General features: G+C 30.1%; 3 protein-coding genes across 3 annotated transcripts; all 3 read right to left on the reverse strand.

Moving 5' to 3' along the window:
- Positions 1 to 12801: 12801 nt before the first annotated feature.
- LOC108855793 (uncharacterized) lies at positions 12802 to 14965 on the reverse strand. The gene is made up of 6 exons (XM_018629699.2): positions 14287 to 14965; positions 14152 to 14210; positions 13998 to 14067; positions 13775 to 13906; positions 13556 to 13684; positions 12802 to 13480 (listed from the first exon to the last, which is right to left on the reverse strand). Exons 1-6 carry the CDS (start codon positions 14857 to 14859, stop codon positions 12974 to 12976), a joined length of 1470 nt encoding a protein of 489 aa, XP_018485201.2. The 5' UTR covers positions 14860 to 14965; the 3' UTR covers positions 12802 to 12973.
- A 587-nt stretch (positions 14966 to 15552) lies between these two features.
- Positions 15553 to 16907, reverse strand: LOC130510949 (uncharacterized). The gene has a single exon (XM_057007663.1). The coding sequence runs from the start codon at positions 16882 to 16884 to the stop codon at positions 15766 to 15768; it is 1119 nt and encodes a 372-aa protein (XP_056863643.1). The 5' UTR covers positions 16885 to 16907; the 3' UTR covers positions 15553 to 15765.
- Positions 16908 to 18240: 1333 nt separating this feature from the next.
- On the reverse strand, positions 18241 to 18774 carry LOC108836545 (glutathione S-transferase T3-like). The gene has a single exon (XM_018609694.2). The coding sequence runs from the start codon at positions 18772 to 18774 to the stop codon at positions 18241 to 18243; it is 534 nt and encodes a 177-aa protein (XP_018465196.2).
- Positions 18775 to 21587: the final 2813 nt, after the last annotated feature.

Here is a 21587-nt window from a genome sequence, read left to right on the forward strand (position 1 = left end):
GCCCAGTTTCGTTTCTTAATGGGCCGATTCAGTCCTTTATGTTCAAGGGACACCTTAATTCTTTTTTTTTTTAACCACTCAGATGCTTGTTTTTTTTTCTTCCCAAATTGATAATATATTAAAGGATCAAAGTCCAACAGGTCCAAGTCCAAACTGTTACATCGAAACCCAGACGGCCTAACAAACCACCGTGGCCCAAGGGCTGAGATTTTCGCCGGAACACATCCGGAGACAAACCACCGCACCCAACATCGCCGCCCATCCTTTATCACCGAAGAGCTTCATCGAATTGACATCGAGATCTCATTCTGATTCAACTTAGCAACACTGGCGACTGTAAACCACACCCTTCCTCTGCTTCTTCTCTACCGTAGCTCCACCGCCGGAGAGCTTCAACCAAAGCCATATCGAGATCTCTTCCGCCGGAAACCGAAGCCAGAACACCGAAGAGAGCACCAAACCAAAACATAACAAAACCATAAATTCAGAAGCGACGAGGCTCGGCTGAGGAAGCCTCTATCCCCCGCGGGCTATAGCTGGCGACGGCGAAGCTGCGCAAGCCTTCACCTCCCGCAATCAAATTCCATTCATAGAAATCGAAATCGAAACCAAAAGAGAGAAACATACATGCTCAGAAGAAAACCTAAGAGATGACTCAAGACCGGACCGACGATGGCTAAGGGAGCCAACCCCATCGGCTGGGAAACCCTAGTTCGGCGGACTTCTCTAGAAAGAGGTCCAAATACTTTCTCTCTCTTGTGTCAGCTCAACCCGGCCTTTCCCTACGTTAACCACTCAGATGCTTGTTATATATATATATATATATATATATATATATATATATATATATATATATATTATATATATATATATATATATATACTAGGTGTTTTCCTGCACCATGTGCAGTAAAACTTTTTGAAAATATTTTTTAACAGATAAATATAAATCATATTTAATTTTTTATTAATATTATAATTTTTTTCTTATCAATATTTTAATATAAATTGATTTAACTGAACATTAAAATTAAGATAAAAAATTGTTTATTTTGAATTATATTTAAGAATGTGCATATATATATATTTAAAAATATAATCTTAGGTAGATTTTTTATCTATTTATTTTATTAAATATATTAAATAAATATATAAAATTGCATAATTGTTAAAATTTAAAATTAAACAATATTTGTAAAATTTGTAGATATATATAAGAAACTAATGATTTTACGATTTTATTTGATTTTATGATTTAATTTTTATAATTTTCTAAAAAATATGTATATATTTTTGAAATATTTTTAATTTAAAAGATATTTCGAAATTTGAAATGCCATAATTGAATATATTTATTTTAATGATGATTTATGAGTTATTACCATATTTTTAAAAAGTCCAAAAATATAAATTGATAATAAATGTAATATATGAGTTATTACCATATTTTAAAAAGTTTACCAAAATATAAATTAACATTAAATATAATTGCCCATGTCATATTAATCTATAAGACATGTCATCAATTTTAGTAGCCATGTCATATTATTTTTGTGAGAATGATTGTAGAGAAGACATGTGGCAAAATCACTTCTCAAATATAGTCTAGGGGAGGGGATATATATATATGCTTAACAAGTATTTATTTATATAAAAAACATTACACATAAAATAATAGAGACAAACAAAGTGTAAATCTGAAAAAACACATTGCATCACATGAAATAATATTTTTGAGGATGAGTTTATATTATTAGGCCAGGTCTCGAGAAAGACCCCTTTAAAAAAGAAGCTCTATATATTAAATGAAAAATCACTCATGACGTGTCGTTAATATAGGCAGTCTAAAATTATTTTTTATAATTTCATTGGTCGATAAATTTTAATTTTTATTTATTTTAATCAAATCTAAAAAAAAAAAAATCATATAATCAATTAATGTTAGTTGCCAAACTATTTACATAATTTATGCATAATCATTTATAGTATCAAATAATATCAGATATGAAAATTCTATATAATACTTCATCATTTTATTTTCATTAATAGTCCATTTATAAATTATATGAAGTATATTGTTAAAAAATTGTTAGTAAAATTAATATAGTAGCTTTATTTTTCTATTATAAACAATCGTAAAAAACGTTATTTTTCTATATAAGTCATAATATACATATATAAAACATATAAATTTAACAAATTATTTTCTTAAGTTATAAAACCATTTATTCAGACTTATGAAACTATTTAAAAGATTTATGAAACTATTTAAAGGATTCTAAAACTTCTGAGAAATAATTCATAAATTTTTAAAATTGTAAATATTTTATGTATTATTTATAATTGTATAGTTTCTTTCTAAGAGGTCTTAAATGTTATCAAATCAGAATCAATTGCAAAATATTATTTTTCTTACAAGTTCATCATTTTCAAAAACTTTTTTTTAAATCTCAAAAACAATTTTTTTTTCATTTTATCTAAAAGAAAGTAACCAGAAAAATTACATCGATCATAGAAAAATCCAAAGAATATTATGAATAAAAGTTTATTCCTAAATTATGAAATTTTTTATATTCTTAACTTTTTATTAAATCAACAGAACTCACATATATATTGTTTTTTCTTCTTAATATTTTTGTGTGCTTATACTTTAATTGCAAGTGTATGCCTATTTGTCACATTAGTTGATGTTTGGATTTTAATAATTTTATATGGACGAAAATTTGATCTACAAACCAATTAAATTATATATATATATATATATTCTAACAGTAATGTTATAAAACAATTTAATGAAATATTGATTTGTAAAAAGATGTAAAAAAAAATTAACTAAATACTACATAAATCCTATTTCAAATTTAAAAGTATTGATAAATAAATATGTTTAAAATTAGCTACCAAAAATTTACTTTCAGTTTTTAAAAAATTAAAATATATTATCGCAAATCGAAAACACATAATAATAAATTATATCAAAATTTGTATTAGCAAATTTGCGGACAACTACCTAATTATTGTTAAAAGTGAAAGCGCCCAAAATTTATTGTTAAAATGAAAAGACATAAATATTTTTTGGTGACGAAGCGAATTTAAGATTTTGAAATTGAATTCTGTTTTGTTATATATAACATAAATTGTTTATCTTTCAACGTCTAAACCTTTGTTCATTCGATAAACTGTTTCATTGCTAACCAAAAATTGGAAACGTTAAACTACATTCTTTTTCTAAAAAAAATTGAAACTACATAATGTTATTTTTTGAACTTTTACTTACTCGCTAATATGGTGTTGTCTTTTTTTTTTTGTTATAATCATATTTGACGTAACGGCAACATGTCTAGAGCGTTTTTTACAAGATCTTTGTTTGTCATAAGGCAAAATTGTGTTCATAGTCTGTATATGATGTCTAAATAAATGTGTTTCTCTGTGATCTTAAGAAATGAATTTTTCATAACTGCTTCAAAGTTGTAAAGATTTAAGATTTTTGGTTCCGATCATGTGTGTTTGCATTTGTATGTAGTACTTGTTTTAACGTAGCAATTATGTGTTATCATTATTTATCATATGTCATATACGAATGTTAAAAGGTTAAAAGCAAAACGTAAACTAAGTTTTGTCTTCTTTGTTGCCTTTTTTTTGGTCGACGTCTTCTTTTGCTTTTCACGTTTAATTTAACAAATTCCAAGAAAAGTTCTGGTACGCACAAAATCATTACCTTTAAAGACGAACACATTGCTGAAACGCATACTCTATGAATATAAAAACAAAGCAAGACCTAATGGGATACCATTTTGAATTGTCCAACGCCAAAGTTTTGGATTGGAATGAAAAATGTAGGTCCGTTGTGGTGGTGGAGATGATTGATCGATATATGATGGCCCATTTATTCTTTATTTTCTAAAAAATCCCTTTATATTACGAAATTCTCCTATAAAACATTTAATTAACTAAAAGTACTCAGTAGGTATGCACGCTGTCTAATCTTTATTAACTTTAGGAAGAAGAATCCATATTTCGACTTCATCTTACAGTATAGAAATAAGTATATACATATTGGAGCTTAAGGAATTTTATAATGATTTAAAAATTTTAGTTACAAATACGTATCACGATTCACGATATCAATTAACTTTTTTTGAATTGTATTCCATAAATAACAATATTATTTGCAAACTTTAATTCTCAATAAATAACAATATTGTGGGAAAAGAGAAGCCTTTTAGGAAGTTGAGTAAATGGAAACCCAACTTTGTTCATATGCTTTTAATTTTTATTTTAAAATTTGCCAAGCATAACTAGCACTGGTATTACTTTCTCCTATATATATTTGTGCTACAAAACTCATATATTTTCAACAGCTCTCTACGTTCATTTTCTCTCCCAAGAATAAGAAAAAAAGATTCTGATTCGATTCAAGCCAAGATCGACGACTAACGTTCATGTTTAAAGGTCTCGTATCGAAATATACATGCATATGATACATACTTGTCTTCATGCCTGGCTCCCTGTATGCCACAAGTGGATATTGATTTTGGTTGAAAAAATCAGCTGCCAGTGGCGTACAAGGAGTCAAGCATGACCTAGAACAGATGGTAACTCGTTTACATATGCGTGCATATATGTGTGTTTGATTTGGATTTCTGTTTTTAAGTTTATTTTTGAGTTTTAATCGTAAATGAAACAAGTTTTATATGGATTTATATTTTATCATCTGTTTCTTAAAACGGTTTGATTTTCCCGCTTTGGTTCAACTTTAATCCTGGTTTCTTACATAGCTACTTGATCAAGATTATATATGGGACGTTTTCTTTTGTTCATAATAAATTTTATATATATATATATATATACGGTATTGAAGTGATTTGTTTTGAGTTCTCAATTAACATCAGAACCAATGGAGTAAGCCATTCTCAAGAAAAAAAAACCATCAGAATAAATGGTTTGTGCTAAAGTTTTCTTCATTTTCTATGTTTTGCGGATAGCAGTTTAAATTAACATTTGTTTAGAAGAGTAATCAGTTTATGTTTTATTATTATATTATGAAAATGATTCATGGCGGTCAAAAAGACTATGGATTCCGGAAAGAAAAAGCGTTTAATAAAATTTCGGTGATAGACACGAAAGGTTACCAATCAATCAGAATATATTGTTGACTTCATATTTGAGTTTTGGGAACAAAAGAAAAATCAGAATCGAGGCGTTAATTAAGTTTTTCAAATTTGAATTGTATACAAAGCCCACAACTAATCACGGAACATTGATTATTTCTAACCATTGCCATAATTAGTTAAGAACAAAATTGTGTCAAGAAAATCTAATATAAGGCATCTCTAACCCTATTCTATATTCTAATCCAAACATCATTTTAGAGTAAAATCTTTTTCAACTCAATCTATTTTCAACTCCAAAATAGAGTAATGGCTAATATTACTTCATTTATGGAATAATCTTACTCATTACTTATTATTCCATTTTGGTAAATGGAGTAATCTTACTCATTACTTATTACTCCATTTTGGTGTTAAATCTTTTTTTATTTGTCAAATGATCCTTTAAATCTTTAATGTTTTTTATTTTTACTTAAATAATATTTTAAAATGATATAATAACATAAGAAAACAATATATCACATTATTTAATAATTTTACATAAAAATAAGGGAAAATTTGGATAAATACCTTATAATGAGATTATTTTGATAAATACCATCACTTAATTTGTTTTGAAAACTACACTTTCTACTAATAGAATTGACTAAATTATCCTTATTAAATGTTTTAAACTATCCTAATATTCAAATTAAAAAAAATATAAATGAAAACTTGATGGACCACCAAATTAGGATTCTAAATTGCTGAGTTCGAGTACAATCGTCAAAATAATATAATTCATAAAACTCAGGATAAATAATCGAGTGCTAATAATATGATGAATGGTGTGTCATTGTTGTTCTCATATCACAACATTGGTAAGAAAGACATGCAACAACACTTTAGCTTAGAATTTAAGGAGTTTACGAGAGGTTTAGCAATGAGATTCGTCCCTTTCCCGAGACTTTCTTCAAGCTATATATATTATAGAAAAATGTTAAAGTGATGTTGAATATTAAAACCTCTAAATGACTAATGATCAAAACACACATGGACAAATGTGATAGGTGAATTGGGAACTATTTCAATTATCCATGAGTAAAATTTAAAGGTATGTCGTCATCTTCTTCCAAGATCAGAGTTTGTGTTCGGTTTAAATTTTTACAGGTACCATATCACATGAGGATGTTTTATGAAACATCAAGGGACACCATTTTTGTTTGAACAAAAAAATGGTGAATTCTGCTTTGGTCTCTGATTAGATATCAGAACTAGAATTGGGCAAGCACATCGACACAATTGCTCCATCATGTTAGTGTCTCACTCGGAAAACAAGCTAACGTTGGTGTATCCATGCTTTATAGCCCACATGTAATCATATTATTGATTAAACTAAATCAATCAAATTGTTTATGATTATTATTAAACCCGATAGTTTGAAAAGATGTAGTGAATTGTATGATATATAAAGCTTTAAATTTTAATTGTAAGAAAATATTTGAAGAGATTTTTATCCAGATATTCATTTAATCATATTAGATTATATATTTATTTTGAAGATAATAGCAATAACAATATTTCCAAATTCAAGTTATATTTATTAAAATATAATATCTATGTTAAATTAGGATAACTATGTCTTATCACATACAAAAGAGTTAGTTTTCAAAAATCAAAAATTAAGGTGTATTTTTCAAATTTTAAAACACAAATAGAGTATTTTTCAAATAATACCTAAAAATAAATAACATATTAAAAAAGATAAATAACATCAAATAAAGATAACATAAAAAGATTACAGTTGTTGTGTTTTGTTATTGTGAAAGGACGTATTCGGTTTTGGAAAAAAATGTGTCACATGACATTATGACTAAATAATATAAGTTTACATAACATGATAATTGAAGATGAGCGTGAATTCGATGCACAAATAGAAATTGCAGAAGATGAAAATGTTCAATTTCAAAATTTTCTTGCTCTATTAAAAGATATCAAAGATAAAGAAGCTTATTTTTCATTACAAAATGCATTAGTTGATTATTTATGAAAAAAATATTACAATGACATTATTCAACCAACTTATATATTGTCTTTTATTTTATTTTTATGATTTCATGTACTTTCTAATAAAATATATTTTAAGAAATTTCTATAAACATAAAATAGTTGGAATTAATTGGTAAATTTTTATAAGTATAAAGTACTGCTAATAAAATATATTATTTTGGGGTAGAAAATAAAATAATACTTTGGATTAAACATTACTCTATTTTGGTGTTGCACCATTTTGGAGTAAAATATAGAGTAATATATTGGAGATGTTCTAAGGGCATCTCCAACCCCACTCCATAATTTACTCCAAATTGAAAAATGAAGTTGAAAATGGAGTGATGACAAAAAAATAAAAACATTACTCTATAAATGGAGTAATGCTTTTATTTTTTGGTCATCACTCCATTTTCAACTCCATTTTTCAATTTGGAGTAAATTATGGAGTGGAATTGGAGATGCTCTAATAGGCTAATAGCTGCATAATCAGAATAATAGCTGCAAATTTCTTAGGAGGGTTTTTATTCTTCGAAACAGTTCTCTTACGACTCTTTTTCAAAAAAAAAAAACAGTTCTCTTACGATTTGTCCAAAAAAAAAAGAAAAGAAAAAACAATTCTCTTACGATTCCACATTCTAAATGTAAAACCATTTGTCTCTGAAGCTGTTTGTATTGTTGTTCGGACACATGTTGAAAGTTGAAACAGTAAATCTTTCTAACATTTTAATAAAAACTAGATTTTGATCCGCGCTTTAGAAGCGCATAATATTTTACGATGAAAAATTTCACTAATAACTTAACAAATATTTTGGTAATTTTTAAAGAGTGTATATTTAAAATATTTTTACATTTAAATCAGTGTTTTTAAATTCAACCCGATTGTGATTATACCGGTTAATCCGGAGATCTGACAATTCAATATAGGTTTTAAAAATATTCATATTAAAAAAAAATACTAAAACCCGAGACTAACCGATTGAACTGATGGATGACCGCTATGTAATCTAATTGGATTTAAATTGTAATAGTTTCATATTTTGTAGTCTTATAATCCAAATTTTAAAGTTCATTATTTTGCAATTTATGAAATTATAACGTTTCTACAAAATTTTAAAGAGAAAATGATAGATATAAAATAACTAAGATTAATTATTGTATTGTTTGGAAACATTGATAGTAGTATAAAAATATATTGTTTGGAAACATTGATAGTAGTATAAAGAAATCCCTATATATTAATTGAGAAACATTTGAAAAGATGTAACCTTAATTTTGTATTAATTAAAAAAACACCCCATCTAGGTGTCAATCAATTAAGTACTCAATTAATCCTATGTGGCAGCTTTAGATTCAATTGGTAAAATGGTTGGTCCAATTCAATTATTTAATCTCGCTAGAGACATTGACTATTAACTATAGAGGATATTAATCGATACAAGATCAGCTTTATTGTATACATGATATAAACCGGTAAAAAGTTAGTAAACCTCCTTATTAACTCTATGCAATGCAATAATCTGAGACAATATAATTCTTATTTGTTGATATGAAACCCAATATAAACACTGTTCTGAAACTCGATCGTCACTTCGTATTACAAAACTTTCTTGAAGAATTTTTCTCAGAAAAAAAAATCATGAAGAGTAACACTTCAACATGTGTGCACCTGTTAGAAAAATGATAATACATCGATGTAAAGCTTTACATTTGCCTTAACGATTCATGACCATGATTATACTCCGTTCTAAGAATTTTTTTTTTCATTAAATCATGTCCACGATTATATAATATTTATTTTCTAAGTGTTTTGTTTATGCACTTTTGATCAACATTTTAAAATATGTATCTTCCACCCACGACATTTTTTATATAGTGAAATAATGGGCATTTTTGTATATAGTTTAATGTATGTTTTATCTTTTTAATGTATGTAGCTTCTCAACACGCATTTTGTATTTAGTGTAATTATGGACATGTAATGTACTTGATTATATACAATTCATGATCATGGATATCTGTAAACTATGGTGTATATAGTTTTCTTATTTATTTATAGGAGATTTATTCATAGTTCTTCACCATATATACACAATCAATTCGTACGTGTATACTTAATCACATATCATTTTTGAATATAAACATGACAAAATACTGTTTAATCGTAAAAGAATACAATATGTGATCGTTAGTATATGTATTCTAATTTAATTATGAATTATGCTTTTTTAAGCAGGCTTTATATATGTGTGGACATTGCATCTATTCTGATACACCTATAATCATATATATATTGCTTGGGAAAGAATTCTATAGAGATTATTATCTCGCAAGATTATATATATTATTGGAAATAAAATATATGAAATGATACTATGTATAAACAACAATAAATATAGATTTCTTGCTAAATGGTATTATACATGTCCTATAACTAAATAGATATTTTTTAATACGGTTTTGGAGCTTACTATAAATACAAACATGCCCATATATTCCATATGTTGTTTACATAAACGAGATTGGATGTCTCATTAATACGTCCACAATATTTTGGTGAATGGTTATTTTTTATTTTCAATTTTTTTTACAAAATAGATAATCGTTATTTTTTATATGGTATGTATAAACTATGCTTCAGTAACCGTGAACCCCAAGAGAGTAGACATAAATGACAATTATCTACCTCTTAAACATGATTTATGCAGAACATCCCCTATATATTAAAGGAGGAACATTTCGAAAATTAGATCTTCAAATTTTTAGTAATTAAAATAAACTCATTTCCTATGTATCATTCAATTAGGATGTTAATTAATTCTACGTGTCATGATTACATTGAAATTGAAAAAGTGAATGGTCTAATAAGATTTATTTATTTTCTTCCTTTAAATAAAACATACAGAATTACCATAAATGACTTATATATATATATGACACTTAATGATTCTAATAATAAAGATTTGATAACAAATTATATATCTTCCATCATTTTTTGTTTAATTTTATATTATTCAAATAAATTAAACAATCAAATTAGCTACAAATTTTAAATTTGAATTTTTCGTATATGTTATTTATTGAATTTAAAAATCGACAGTAAATGATAAAAAGTATTAAAATTATTATGTTAAAATTAATGAACAACGGTTTATCATTTTTGTTATAAAAAGATACACATGATTTTAAAATCATATGAGTAAAAAATATCATTTAGTAATAAACAAATATATATATATATATAGATTAAAATATATAGCATATAATATTACATAAATATTTTGATATTAATACTTTCAATAAATTTTCAAGAACATTTAAAAATTATAAACTTATTATATAAGCGCTGATCATAGAACCATATGATTATGAAGTTTCATTTAATAAATAACTATATAAAATATACTATTCTTAGAAAAATAAGTTGGTCCATCTTAACTTATATTACACTTTTTATTAAACTAACTATCGAATTGATGAAATAATGTACAAAAAATAATCTCGCACTTTCCTTAAATAAAAGCTACGAAATTACTTAATATGATTAACGTATATATCAAAATTAATTATTATGAATAATAAATATTTGATAAAAAAATTTTGTATCTTAGTTCCTTTTTATTTATTTTATATTATTAAATATATTAAACAATCACATTAACTATATAATTATATATAAAAACATTTAGATTTTTTCTTATATGTTATATTTTGAATTTTTGAAAACGTCTATAAATTATTAGAAATTTGAAGATCCCACTTTGAAATTTTTTTGATCAATAGCTTAATTTGTTTTGTTATAATAAGATACAAATGATCATAAAATTGTATTAATATGAACTTTTATTAAATAAATATTCAAATTAAATAACTTCCGTTAAATAAAAGTTATGAAATTACCTAATATGATTAACGTATATATGAAAATTAATGATTATGAATAATAAATATTTGATAACAAATTTTTGTATCTTAGTTCCTTTTTATTTATTTTATATTATTAAGGATATTAAACAATCACATTAACTATATAATAAAAACATTTAGATGTTTTCTTATATGTTATATTTTGAATTTTTGAAAACGTCTATAAATTATTAGAAATTTGAAGATCCCACTTTGAAAATTTTGTGATCAATAGCTTAATTAGTTTTGTTATAATAAGATACAAATGATCATAAAATTGTATTAATATATATTTTTATTTGATAAATATTTGAATTATATATATATATATATATATATACTAACGATTTAAAGCAACAAGATTGGTTGCATCAATTTAGTCGTCGAGTTGAAACATTTCAAAACAATATGGAAGACTAAAGTCAAAGTAATTTGATTTATAAATAATAAGGTATTGATTCTAAATCATTAAAATTGTTCCCAATGATGTGAAAGTTAAATATTAAAAAAATTGTAGAACCTGTTTTTGGAATAAAATCGACTTATTGACCACATTACAGTTTTTGTAGATATAAAGAGAGTGTAAAAAATTTAAGCCCAAATTGATCAGACTCATCATAAATTCAAAATAGATTTCAGTCCATAATTACAATTACAAATGTTCAGCCCAACATATACCATATATATTAAATCACTTGAATCATTTGACCTATAATTAAGTAACAATTTACTACAACTAAGACTTCTTATTATCTTAGTTTTTTTTGATCTTTTTGCTTTATTTTAACAGTAACTAAGTTGAAGTAAAGATTATAAATTTGACAGATAACAATTGTTGAAATTCTTTACAACTTTTTCTTAATCTTTAAACAAACAGAGTTGTGTTCAATTGAAGACATATTAATTTGATGAACACTAATTATGGAAGAATAATAAAAAAATTCTTTCATGCTTCTGTTTTTTATTTTAATTTTTAAAATTTAGAGCTTTGATATTAATTTTAGATTTGATTATTTTATTAGATGATAAAAGCATTTTTTTGTTTTTATTCTTTTATTTAAATATATAATATTTTTTAATAAATGACTTTTTGACAACATGACTCCAAAATTCGTATAATATATAATATGATCTCAAACTAAATAATTTTGTTTTTTAGTATAAAACCGAATAAAATGCAAACCGACGGTATATAAACCAAATCGAACCAAAGTAAATATTGATTTAGAATATTAGTTATACTTTACAAACCAAAATACCAAAAAAACCAAACCGAACCGAAACCAATCCGATATTCTGATTGAACACCCCTAATCCAAATAAAACCGAATTATTATTTCATTCTTTAAAACATAATAAAAATAGCAACTTCATCCCGCGCAAGGCGCGGATCTTATCCTAGTAAGTATATTGTTTGGAAACATGAATAGTAGTATAAAGAAAGGAATATTAGTGATTTAATGTAGGTTTAATTATAAAATATAAATGTGTATTTAATTTAAAAACTTATAAAATAAATGTTAGGTCCAACAGAATGTTTTTGTTTTAATAAGATAGATGTAGGTTTAACTATAAAATATAAATGTGTATTTAATTTAAAAACTTACAAAATAAATGTTAGGTCCAACAGAATGTTTCTGTTTTAATAAGATAGATAATTTTAACATTAATAAAGTTATCCTTCTGTGAACCCGTAATATAAAACTCCATAAGAACTAGTGTAAGATTTTCAGTATTTGATAAATCTGTTAAGCAAATCATCAAAAGAACTGTTTATAAAAACTCTGAAGTATAACCATAAACTATTGCAACATTACACTGAGTTTATATCATATTGTCATAAAACGATACAAAGAAAACAAGTATCACAGCTAAAGGAGACGAAAGAGGTTCACATCAACCACAATTTATAGTCCAACTAAAACCCATCTAAACCCGCTTTGCTTTCTTCTTCTTAGAGAAGCTTTCAGGAGTTCTGCTTTCTTGTTTACGCTTAGTCCCTGCAAATTTCTTACCACCACTCTCTTTTGAGCCTACTTTAGCATTCGCTTTCGCTTTCCTTGCAGCAACCGCTGGCCGCTTCTGACTACGCTGCTTCACAGCACTCTTACTATCAGCACCACCCTTGTTGCCTTCACTGCTGCTACTACTTCTAGGTCTCATCTTTGACTGCGCAGGGCTTTTCTGATAAGGCTTCTTCTTATCATCATCACCAGATTTCGAAGCTTTTACACCTTGATACGAAAGAGTAGCCTTCCCCGTCGCAGTTGGTGTGACTACTTTGTCCTTGTGTTGTCTTTTATCAGCTGGAGAGTAAGCTTCAGATGGATTGGTCTTCCTCTTTGATGGTGTTGCATCAGGCTTGGCTCGAGAGATACGTAACTCTCTCTCTCTAAGCTTCAAATACCCTTTCTTGATTACAAGATTTGCAGCTTCCTAAAACAAAACAAAAAGGACTCTATCAGATCTAAACCTTTATTAGAAGAATTAAAGTTTATAACTAAAACGTACCTTTGTTTTAAACAAGACGTAAGCTATTCCTTTTCCAATGTTCAAGTGAGGATCTCTAATAACACGAACAGCTTCTAGATTGTTCTCTAGATTGCTCTTACCAGTAAACAATTGATACACCTCCTCATCCTGCGTTAAAACAAAACTGAGAATCTGAAACTATTTTGGATAATCACAACCGAAAAAGAGAGCCCTGAGGTGTATACTAATAGTGCTAACCTTCACGTCGAAAGGGAGATTGCCTATAAAGACTGTCCTCTTAGAATCATACAAAAGAGTATCCTGACCTTCACCTTTCAGCTTCTTACGAGGGGGACATGCTCTATCAACACGGACATGATTCCCATCAATCTGAATACAATCCCAAATACTACTAATCAGAACCAACACATAACTCCTTTATACTCAACCATAAGGAAAAAGGTTAAGACTGTTATATTACCAGAGACATGTTAAGTGCCAGAGAAGCTTCAGCAGATTGCTCTGTCTCAAACACAACATAAGCATGAACACTGCATTTTCAAAAAGACAAACATTAAAGAATTCTCCTTCACTGAAACTTCAACATTACACAAATAGGGTTTTAAAGCACAGACCTTGAGGCTTTCTCATTGATTTGCTTCAACATGATAGCTCCTTTCCTCGTCCTCTTAGACTAAACCAATTCAAAACCAGCTACTTCAATCAAACACACAAACTAAAAGTAAAAATCTAAGTTTCTGAAAACTTACGTCGACAATAGGCACAGAGCGTATCCTCACGGATTCAACCTCACCGAACTTACTAAACTCCTTCAAGATGAGCTTCTTCTTAACCTTCAACGGCAAGTTCCCAACGAAAACAGTTCTGAGAAGCTTACTCTCGTCATCAAACCCTTCTTTTGAAACCATCGTCTCCGCAACTTCATCAGCTTTCTTCCTCTTCTCGCCAACCTTCTTCGTCGTCTCCTCCAGGCTTCCTCCGTACTTCTTCGTCTCGTAATCGTTCTCAATCTCGTCTCTCTTCCTCTTCTTCCTCTTCGACTCCAACAACCCACTTTCCACAGCATCAGCAGCGTCGGAATCTGAAACCAAAGTTTTGACCTTTTTGGATTTCTTCGTCTTCACGGGCGAAGCTGTTTCTTCCTCTTCATCGTTATGGGTTTCCTCATGAGTTGTTGGTTCGGCCTTCTTTCGCCGGAAAGGGTTGTTATCGGAGAAGAGACTCGAAAAGCCAGAGCTTTCGCCGGAGAAGAGAGTGGTGAAGACCCCTGATTGGGTCTGAGATTCTTCAGCCTTCGCCTCCTTCGTTTTCTTCTTCCCCATCCTCGTTCGATTCCCAAGCGAAAGAGGAAGAGAGAGAGAGAGAGAGGTAAAGGAGAGAGATTTGAGGAAACCCTAAAAAAAAGTTTGCGACTTTGGGTTGTTTATTGTTAACCAGAGAGAGAGAGAGAGCGGCAGAGCGACGTAGATTAATTACGAAGCTGGGCTTTAAATAACCGAAACAATCCGTTAATTATTGGGCCATGAAAACGCCACATCAGTGGGCTGATGCACCTTTTCGGTCCATACAAGGACTCTCTATCCCTCCCGCCCAACCGGAAGAGAAAACTACTTAATACTTATTGGATCCAAAAGTGTATTAAAGTTCACTAGTGTTGATAATAGATTTTTCTTCCAAAACTCTATAAACAATCAAAAGAATGTTTTTATTGGAAATCTAAGACGTATTCGATATCGTATGTTTATTCTGGTGCTGTCAGGGTGGAATTATCCTCCTTTATATCGGACCATAAGGGCATCCTCAAAAGGGGAGCAGTTAGGTGTGTGCTTAGAGTGAAAATAGTAGTATAATATTGTATTTAGGCTAGGAACATGGGACATCTTCAAAGGGAGATCACTTGATTAAGGGTGTGCTTAACCAAATAAAATTAATTAAATAATGTAACAAAAAAACTTATTTTAAAATTGATTCCAAAAAAAGAAAAATAAAATACAATTGGAAATTTGTATGAAACAAACATATTATTTAATTAAACAAACAAACATTTTATTTAATTAATACAAAGTTTAATATCCAAATTTATTCCATATATTCTCAATCAAATCCTTTTTCAATTGGTGATGTGCTTGTCTATCACGAATTCTTGTGTGACCATCACCAAAACCCTCGAGATTTGAAGCCATACTTACTGAAAACGATCGACCCGGAGTAGTTCCGGTTCCATTTTCTTATTCCAATTCTTGTTCGAGAGTGTATGAATCTCGTTCATCTTCAAAAATCATATTATTGAGTATGAGACATGCTCGCATAATATATGCTATTTTACCTTTCGACCATAAAAGAGATGGATTTTTAATTATCGCGAATCTAGATTGGAGGACTCCGAATGCACGCTCAACATCTTTTCGCACACCTTCTTGATGTTCTGCAAACAAACGATGTTTCGGGTGTTGTGGTCGTGGGATGGATTTAACAAATGTCGTCCATTCGGGGTAAATGTCATCCGTCAGGTAGTAAGCCAAATTATACTCCCTTCCGTTGACATTGTACTTCAGTTCGGGAGCTCGACCGTAAATAATGTCTTTAAATACTGGTGATTGGTCAAGTACATTTAAATTGTTACAAGTACCTGGCGCTCCAAAAAATGTGTGCCATATCCATAGATCTTCTGAAGCCACCGCCTCCAAAACAATTGTTGGTTTATCGGTGCCTCGTGAATACATTCCTTTCCAAGCGGTTGGGCAATTTTTCCATTTCCAGTGCATACAGTCGATGCTGCCAACCATCCCGGGAAAACCCCGTCGTTCTCCATAAAAGAGTAGCCTTCGCAGATCATCTTCTGTGGGTCGGCGTAGGTATTCATCGCCAAACAAGTCAACTATTCCGACGACGAAGTGTTCCAAACATTCACGAGCCGTTGTTTGGCCAATACGTATATATTCGTCAACACCATCCGCCGCACCCCCATATGCTAATAGTCGAATAGCTGCAGTACATTGTTGTAACGGTGATACACCATCCCGGAAGGTTGCATCCTTTTTTGGTCGAAAATATGGAACTTCTGCAGTGAGACGATTGACAATACGCAAGAACAATGATTTGTTCATTCGAAATCGTCTACGAAATAACTTCTCCGGGTAAGTCGGATTATCACTAAAATAATCGTTCCATAACCGATTGTGACCTTCTTCCCGCTTTCTATCGATATAGATACGTTTATTCTTTGGGGCCGGCATTTCCTCTGCAGCAGCTTCTAATTCTTTATCAAATTGCTCTTGAAAAATTTGATCTAAACTATCATCATTTGCATCATAATGATAGTGAAAATTGTTGGAAGAAGATGCCATGAAAGCAAAATATTATTAAGATAGAGAAAGGAGTAAGTGAGAGAAGAGAATTGTATGTTCATTAGGAAAGAAGAGACTTGTATTTATAGGTATTATAGAAGCTCAATTATTTGGGACAACTCGATGTGATTCTGATTCAAAGTGATTCTTCCTTTATAACTACATGCCAACTACATGTGATTCTGAAATTAGTTCCACACAACAATCCAAATGCATGTGATAGTTGCTACTATACTAGGTTCCAAAATACATGTCATTACATGACAATAGATCCGACATACAAAACCAGTTCATACTACACGTGATAGTTGCTACTCCGACAGTACATGTCACAAAATACAAGTCACTACATGATTACTAATCCGACAGTACATGATACACAAAATACAATAGATCATTTAACCTTCTTAAACTAAATACAATAGCGCCACATCCATTGCTACCACAATGCAGCAAATACAATAAGCCCACATCAATGGTTTCTTCTCACCTAACTCAGCAACAAGCCTCTCCAGGTTGACCAACCTCTGCTCTGAAACCCTCTCCAGGTGCACCACCCTCTGCTCTGCAAGGCTTTGCAGATCCCTGAGCTGCATCAGTTGTGTTCCGTAATCAGGTTCAGCTTGAGCCTCCTCTTCACAGCCAGTGTATCCAACCTCAGCAAGACCAAGTTGCAGAGCATAGTAACTGCTATCAGCCTCGTCTTCAGAACTATAGTCTAATGGGCTGTTTATTCCATAGTCGTAGATAGAGTCAAGTCCCATGTCTTCTTCAACCTGAAACCAAAAAACAGAGTTTGTTATTAGTTTAGAAGTTTACACTTGTGCAAGAATGAAACTAAAACATAATTCATCAAAACAAGAGAAGACAATACTGATTCATTAAAACATATCCAGAAACCAAACTGGTTCATTACAAGACTCGTTTCCTAAAGCATAAAACATATCAAAGACAGAGGCAAACAAACTTGCAACAGACAGTTCAAAGTTCCTTAAATAGTTGACGCATTAGGCTCTTTTTAATGACTTTCTCATCTTCATCAAGAGTGTCATTGCGGGAAATGAGGGTATTAAGAAGTGACATCTTTTGGAGTTCTTTCTTCACGTCCAAATCTTTCTGTTTCATCTCCCATATCTGACTAATGTTCGAAGCTGGGGCATCCTTGTCTTTCCCTTTGTTCCTTAACCTTTTCATAGCCTTTATACCAGGAGGCCTGCTCTCATGCTCACCAACAACAGATTCTGTAGATGGTGTTGCATCATCGGCTTTTCTCTTGTTAGAGCTGGTTGTCTTCGGAGTTGGGTTCATAGGGGTGTGGTCGCACCATTTCTGTTCAAACCGCATGACATTCCACGCTTACTCCAAACCAAACTTCTTCTTATACAGCAAAGTGAAGATTTGGTGAGCATTCTGCAGAATGTCCAAATCATTCATCCCACTAGCTTTCTCACCCTTTGCATCTGCATAGGTTCCACAGAACCTGCTCACTTCGCGAGAAATCTTTTGCCACCGTTGTCTACAATGCTCATGGTTTCTTGGCTCAGCACCATCAAGTACATGAGTACTTGATGCATAATAATTGGCTATACGCTTCCAAAAGCACCCACCCCTTTGGTCATTGCCAACAATGGAATCCTTCGATGTGTTTAACCAGCCACTTATTAGGACTAAGTCATCTTGTGTGGACCATATCCTTCTCTCTCTACGCTCTTCTGGTGTCTCTTCTGCTTGACTAGGAGGTTGACTCGGCTGGGAACTCGGTTGTGAACTAAGAAAAGGGGTTTGGGTTTGAGAAGAGGAGAAGTTTACACTGGGAGAGAATCTATCATAAGGGAAGTTAAGAAGACTAAAGTATGATTGAGACTGACTAGGATTATTGTTTGAATCCATAGGAAACGATTTCATACAAAGAAGAAGATGATGAAGAGAGATTGAGTTCACAATCTCGGGTTTAAATGGTAGTAGTTGTAGTTAATTCTTAGCTAATAACCATTACCTACTTCCATCAACTCAGACACTTATTGCAGACATTAGAGTGTTTTGTTAAAGCTTACAATATCATTTAAGTCTAAGTTTTGCTGGTTAGCTTTCATATCACTTTAGCTTTCATATCACTTTATAGTTTTGTGAGTTAATGAAACTAGTTAACTCAAAGCAAACTGATACACGAGAAGAGAAAAACGAAATCAAAAGCTAACTAAACTATTCAACTAAACACAACAACAACTCAATTCAAGCATTGGCTATTGAAAACACATATGACTAACCTTTTACTTTCGATAAAGGCTTGTTTGTTGTTGCTTAGCCGGTTTAACTCTCGGCCTGACTATCCGCAACTTCAATCCTCAGAAACAAAACAAAAGAGAATCTTAAGCTTCCAATTTTCTTAAGAACCTAAACGAAGCCATAAACAAGATCGACTTCCTATTTTCTTAAGAATCTAACCGTAAACAATGTATATGATCGATTAAAACGCTTAACCCATACCAACAAACCTAAACCAATGACAACGATAAACGAAGGAGACGAGGAGACGAGGAGAGAAAAGATCAGAGACACAATTTTGTTAAGAATCTAACCGTAAACAATGGATAAGATCGATTAAAACGCTTAACCCATACCTACAAACCTAAATCGATGAGAACGATAAACGAAGGAGACGAGGAGACGAGGAGAGAAAAGAGCAGAGACAAAACATCGGTCATACCTTCAAGGGTGATACAGAAGATCGGTAAGGAGGAGATAAAAGATCGATTCACGGTGTGCTTCGGTCGGAAATCGAACGGAACTGGCTTCTCCCGTTCGTCGCCGTTTGTGGATTCGAGAGACAGAGAGATAGATCGCAAACCCTAGGAAATGGGGAAAAGAAAAACCCGTGTTCCCTTTCTTTTTTTCAACCAATACACACTTGCCACATCGACCAGCACTTCCCTTAAGCACAACTCTTCGACAAGTCCTCCCAAACTGCTCTTAGCCCACTTTTGGATTAAATCCAAATATATTAAGCCCAAGCACATCCCATGTGCTCCCCCTTTGTAGATGGCCTAAGGATCTTCCCATAATTGTTTATTTAGCTAGTTATACTAAGTTACTAGTTATACTTGTATATTTCAGTGGATTTTAAAATACAATTAAAACCTAGTGTTATTGGTTATATGATTTTAAAATCTATATTCAAATTTATTGTTATTGGTTCTATGATTTTAAAATCTATATTCAAATTCACTGTTATTGGTTCTTAGATTTTAAAATAAATTTTAAAATCATGTGTTATTCAATAAAAATGATTTGATTTAAAAATAGATTTGAGTGGATTTATGAATGTTTTTAAGTTAAAAATACAAAAGGAGCAAATATTGATTTCAATCTTTCGACAGATTTATATTATTGATATTTCCAGTATCTTCTTTTGCCCCAAGTCATACATATCGAACATGTTCCACTAACAATTATAAGCAATCACTATTAACAAAGATATGAGATGCTTGCTACGTGAATATATATATATAGAACCACTATGTTCAACATACATTGCTTCGTTGCTTGATCCCGTTCGAAATTTTCTAATTAAAAAATTTTCAATTATCCAATTTGTACAATTTAATAATTTCCCCTTTCTATCGTATTTGTCCTTCATAATTTATATATAAATCTATTACATATTAAGAAAAATTACACAAGTACAAACACTTCAAACTCCAAACTCCAAACTAAAGAAACACATTTTGTAGTTTAAAAAAGAATTATATATTGTTAGAAATCTGAACTTATTGCAAATCCATTTGACTGATTTATATAATCCACTTATTTTGATTTTGAAATCTGTATATTTGATTCTGAAGTATATTTGTTTGATTTTAAAATCAATAAATTTATCAAAATTTCTAAATCCAAAATGTATTTCCAAATCCGCTAAAATAATAGAACACCTATTTCTAACCTAAGAACTATGATACTTGTGATAAATCGAAAACACAGAAAAAAAAATATTGACAAAACACACAGATATATTTATCTGTTTCGATCATTGAAGTGTATTATTTTTTGGTCATTTATCTATAAATATTTTGCTTTTGGAACAAGGCCTTAACCTAAAACTTGGCTGGCTTCTCCTCCCAACTATTGGTTCTTTATTGGGAAGTAGAGGCAAGAAACTTGGATTTGGAAGCTGCTTCTATGTCTTATACATTTGGCCTGTTTTTTTGAGTCAACTTTTTCCATACCTCTATTTTTCTACACACAATTTCCTATGGACTCTTTTGATCTTTTATACCCATTTTCCATAATTCTATTTTTGATCAAAACACAAAATCCCTAATCAAATTCTCCTCTTCTTTTCAAAACTAAACCCTAACCCCTTATCTCCCCCCTCTCCCATAGATTAGTGAACCCATGGACAAGTATTTAACTTCTATACCTTTCAAATTTGAAAAAAAAAATATTTTAAAATCGTTTTTACCATATTTTGATGATTTTCGTGAAAATATGAAAAACAGTTTTTTTTTTTTGGAAATATTTTTATCAAATTCTATAAATCAAATAAAAAATATTCACGTTTCCGATTTAATTTTATGATTTTTTGTTAGACATATAAAATTAAAAGAATAAAACTGTCCAATAGAAATTGAAGAATGAGATATAGGGAGACGAGAAAAATTGCCTTTTTTTTTGTCTTGATACTGGTGAAATAAACGTTAACAACC

The sequence above is a fragment of the Raphanus sativus genome, chromosome 4 (assembly GCF_000801105.2).
Source record: "Raphanus sativus cultivar WK10039 chromosome 4, ASM80110v3, whole genome shotgun sequence".
Lineage (NCBI taxonomy): Eukaryota > Viridiplantae > Streptophyta > Magnoliopsida > Brassicales > Brassicaceae > Raphanus > Raphanus sativus.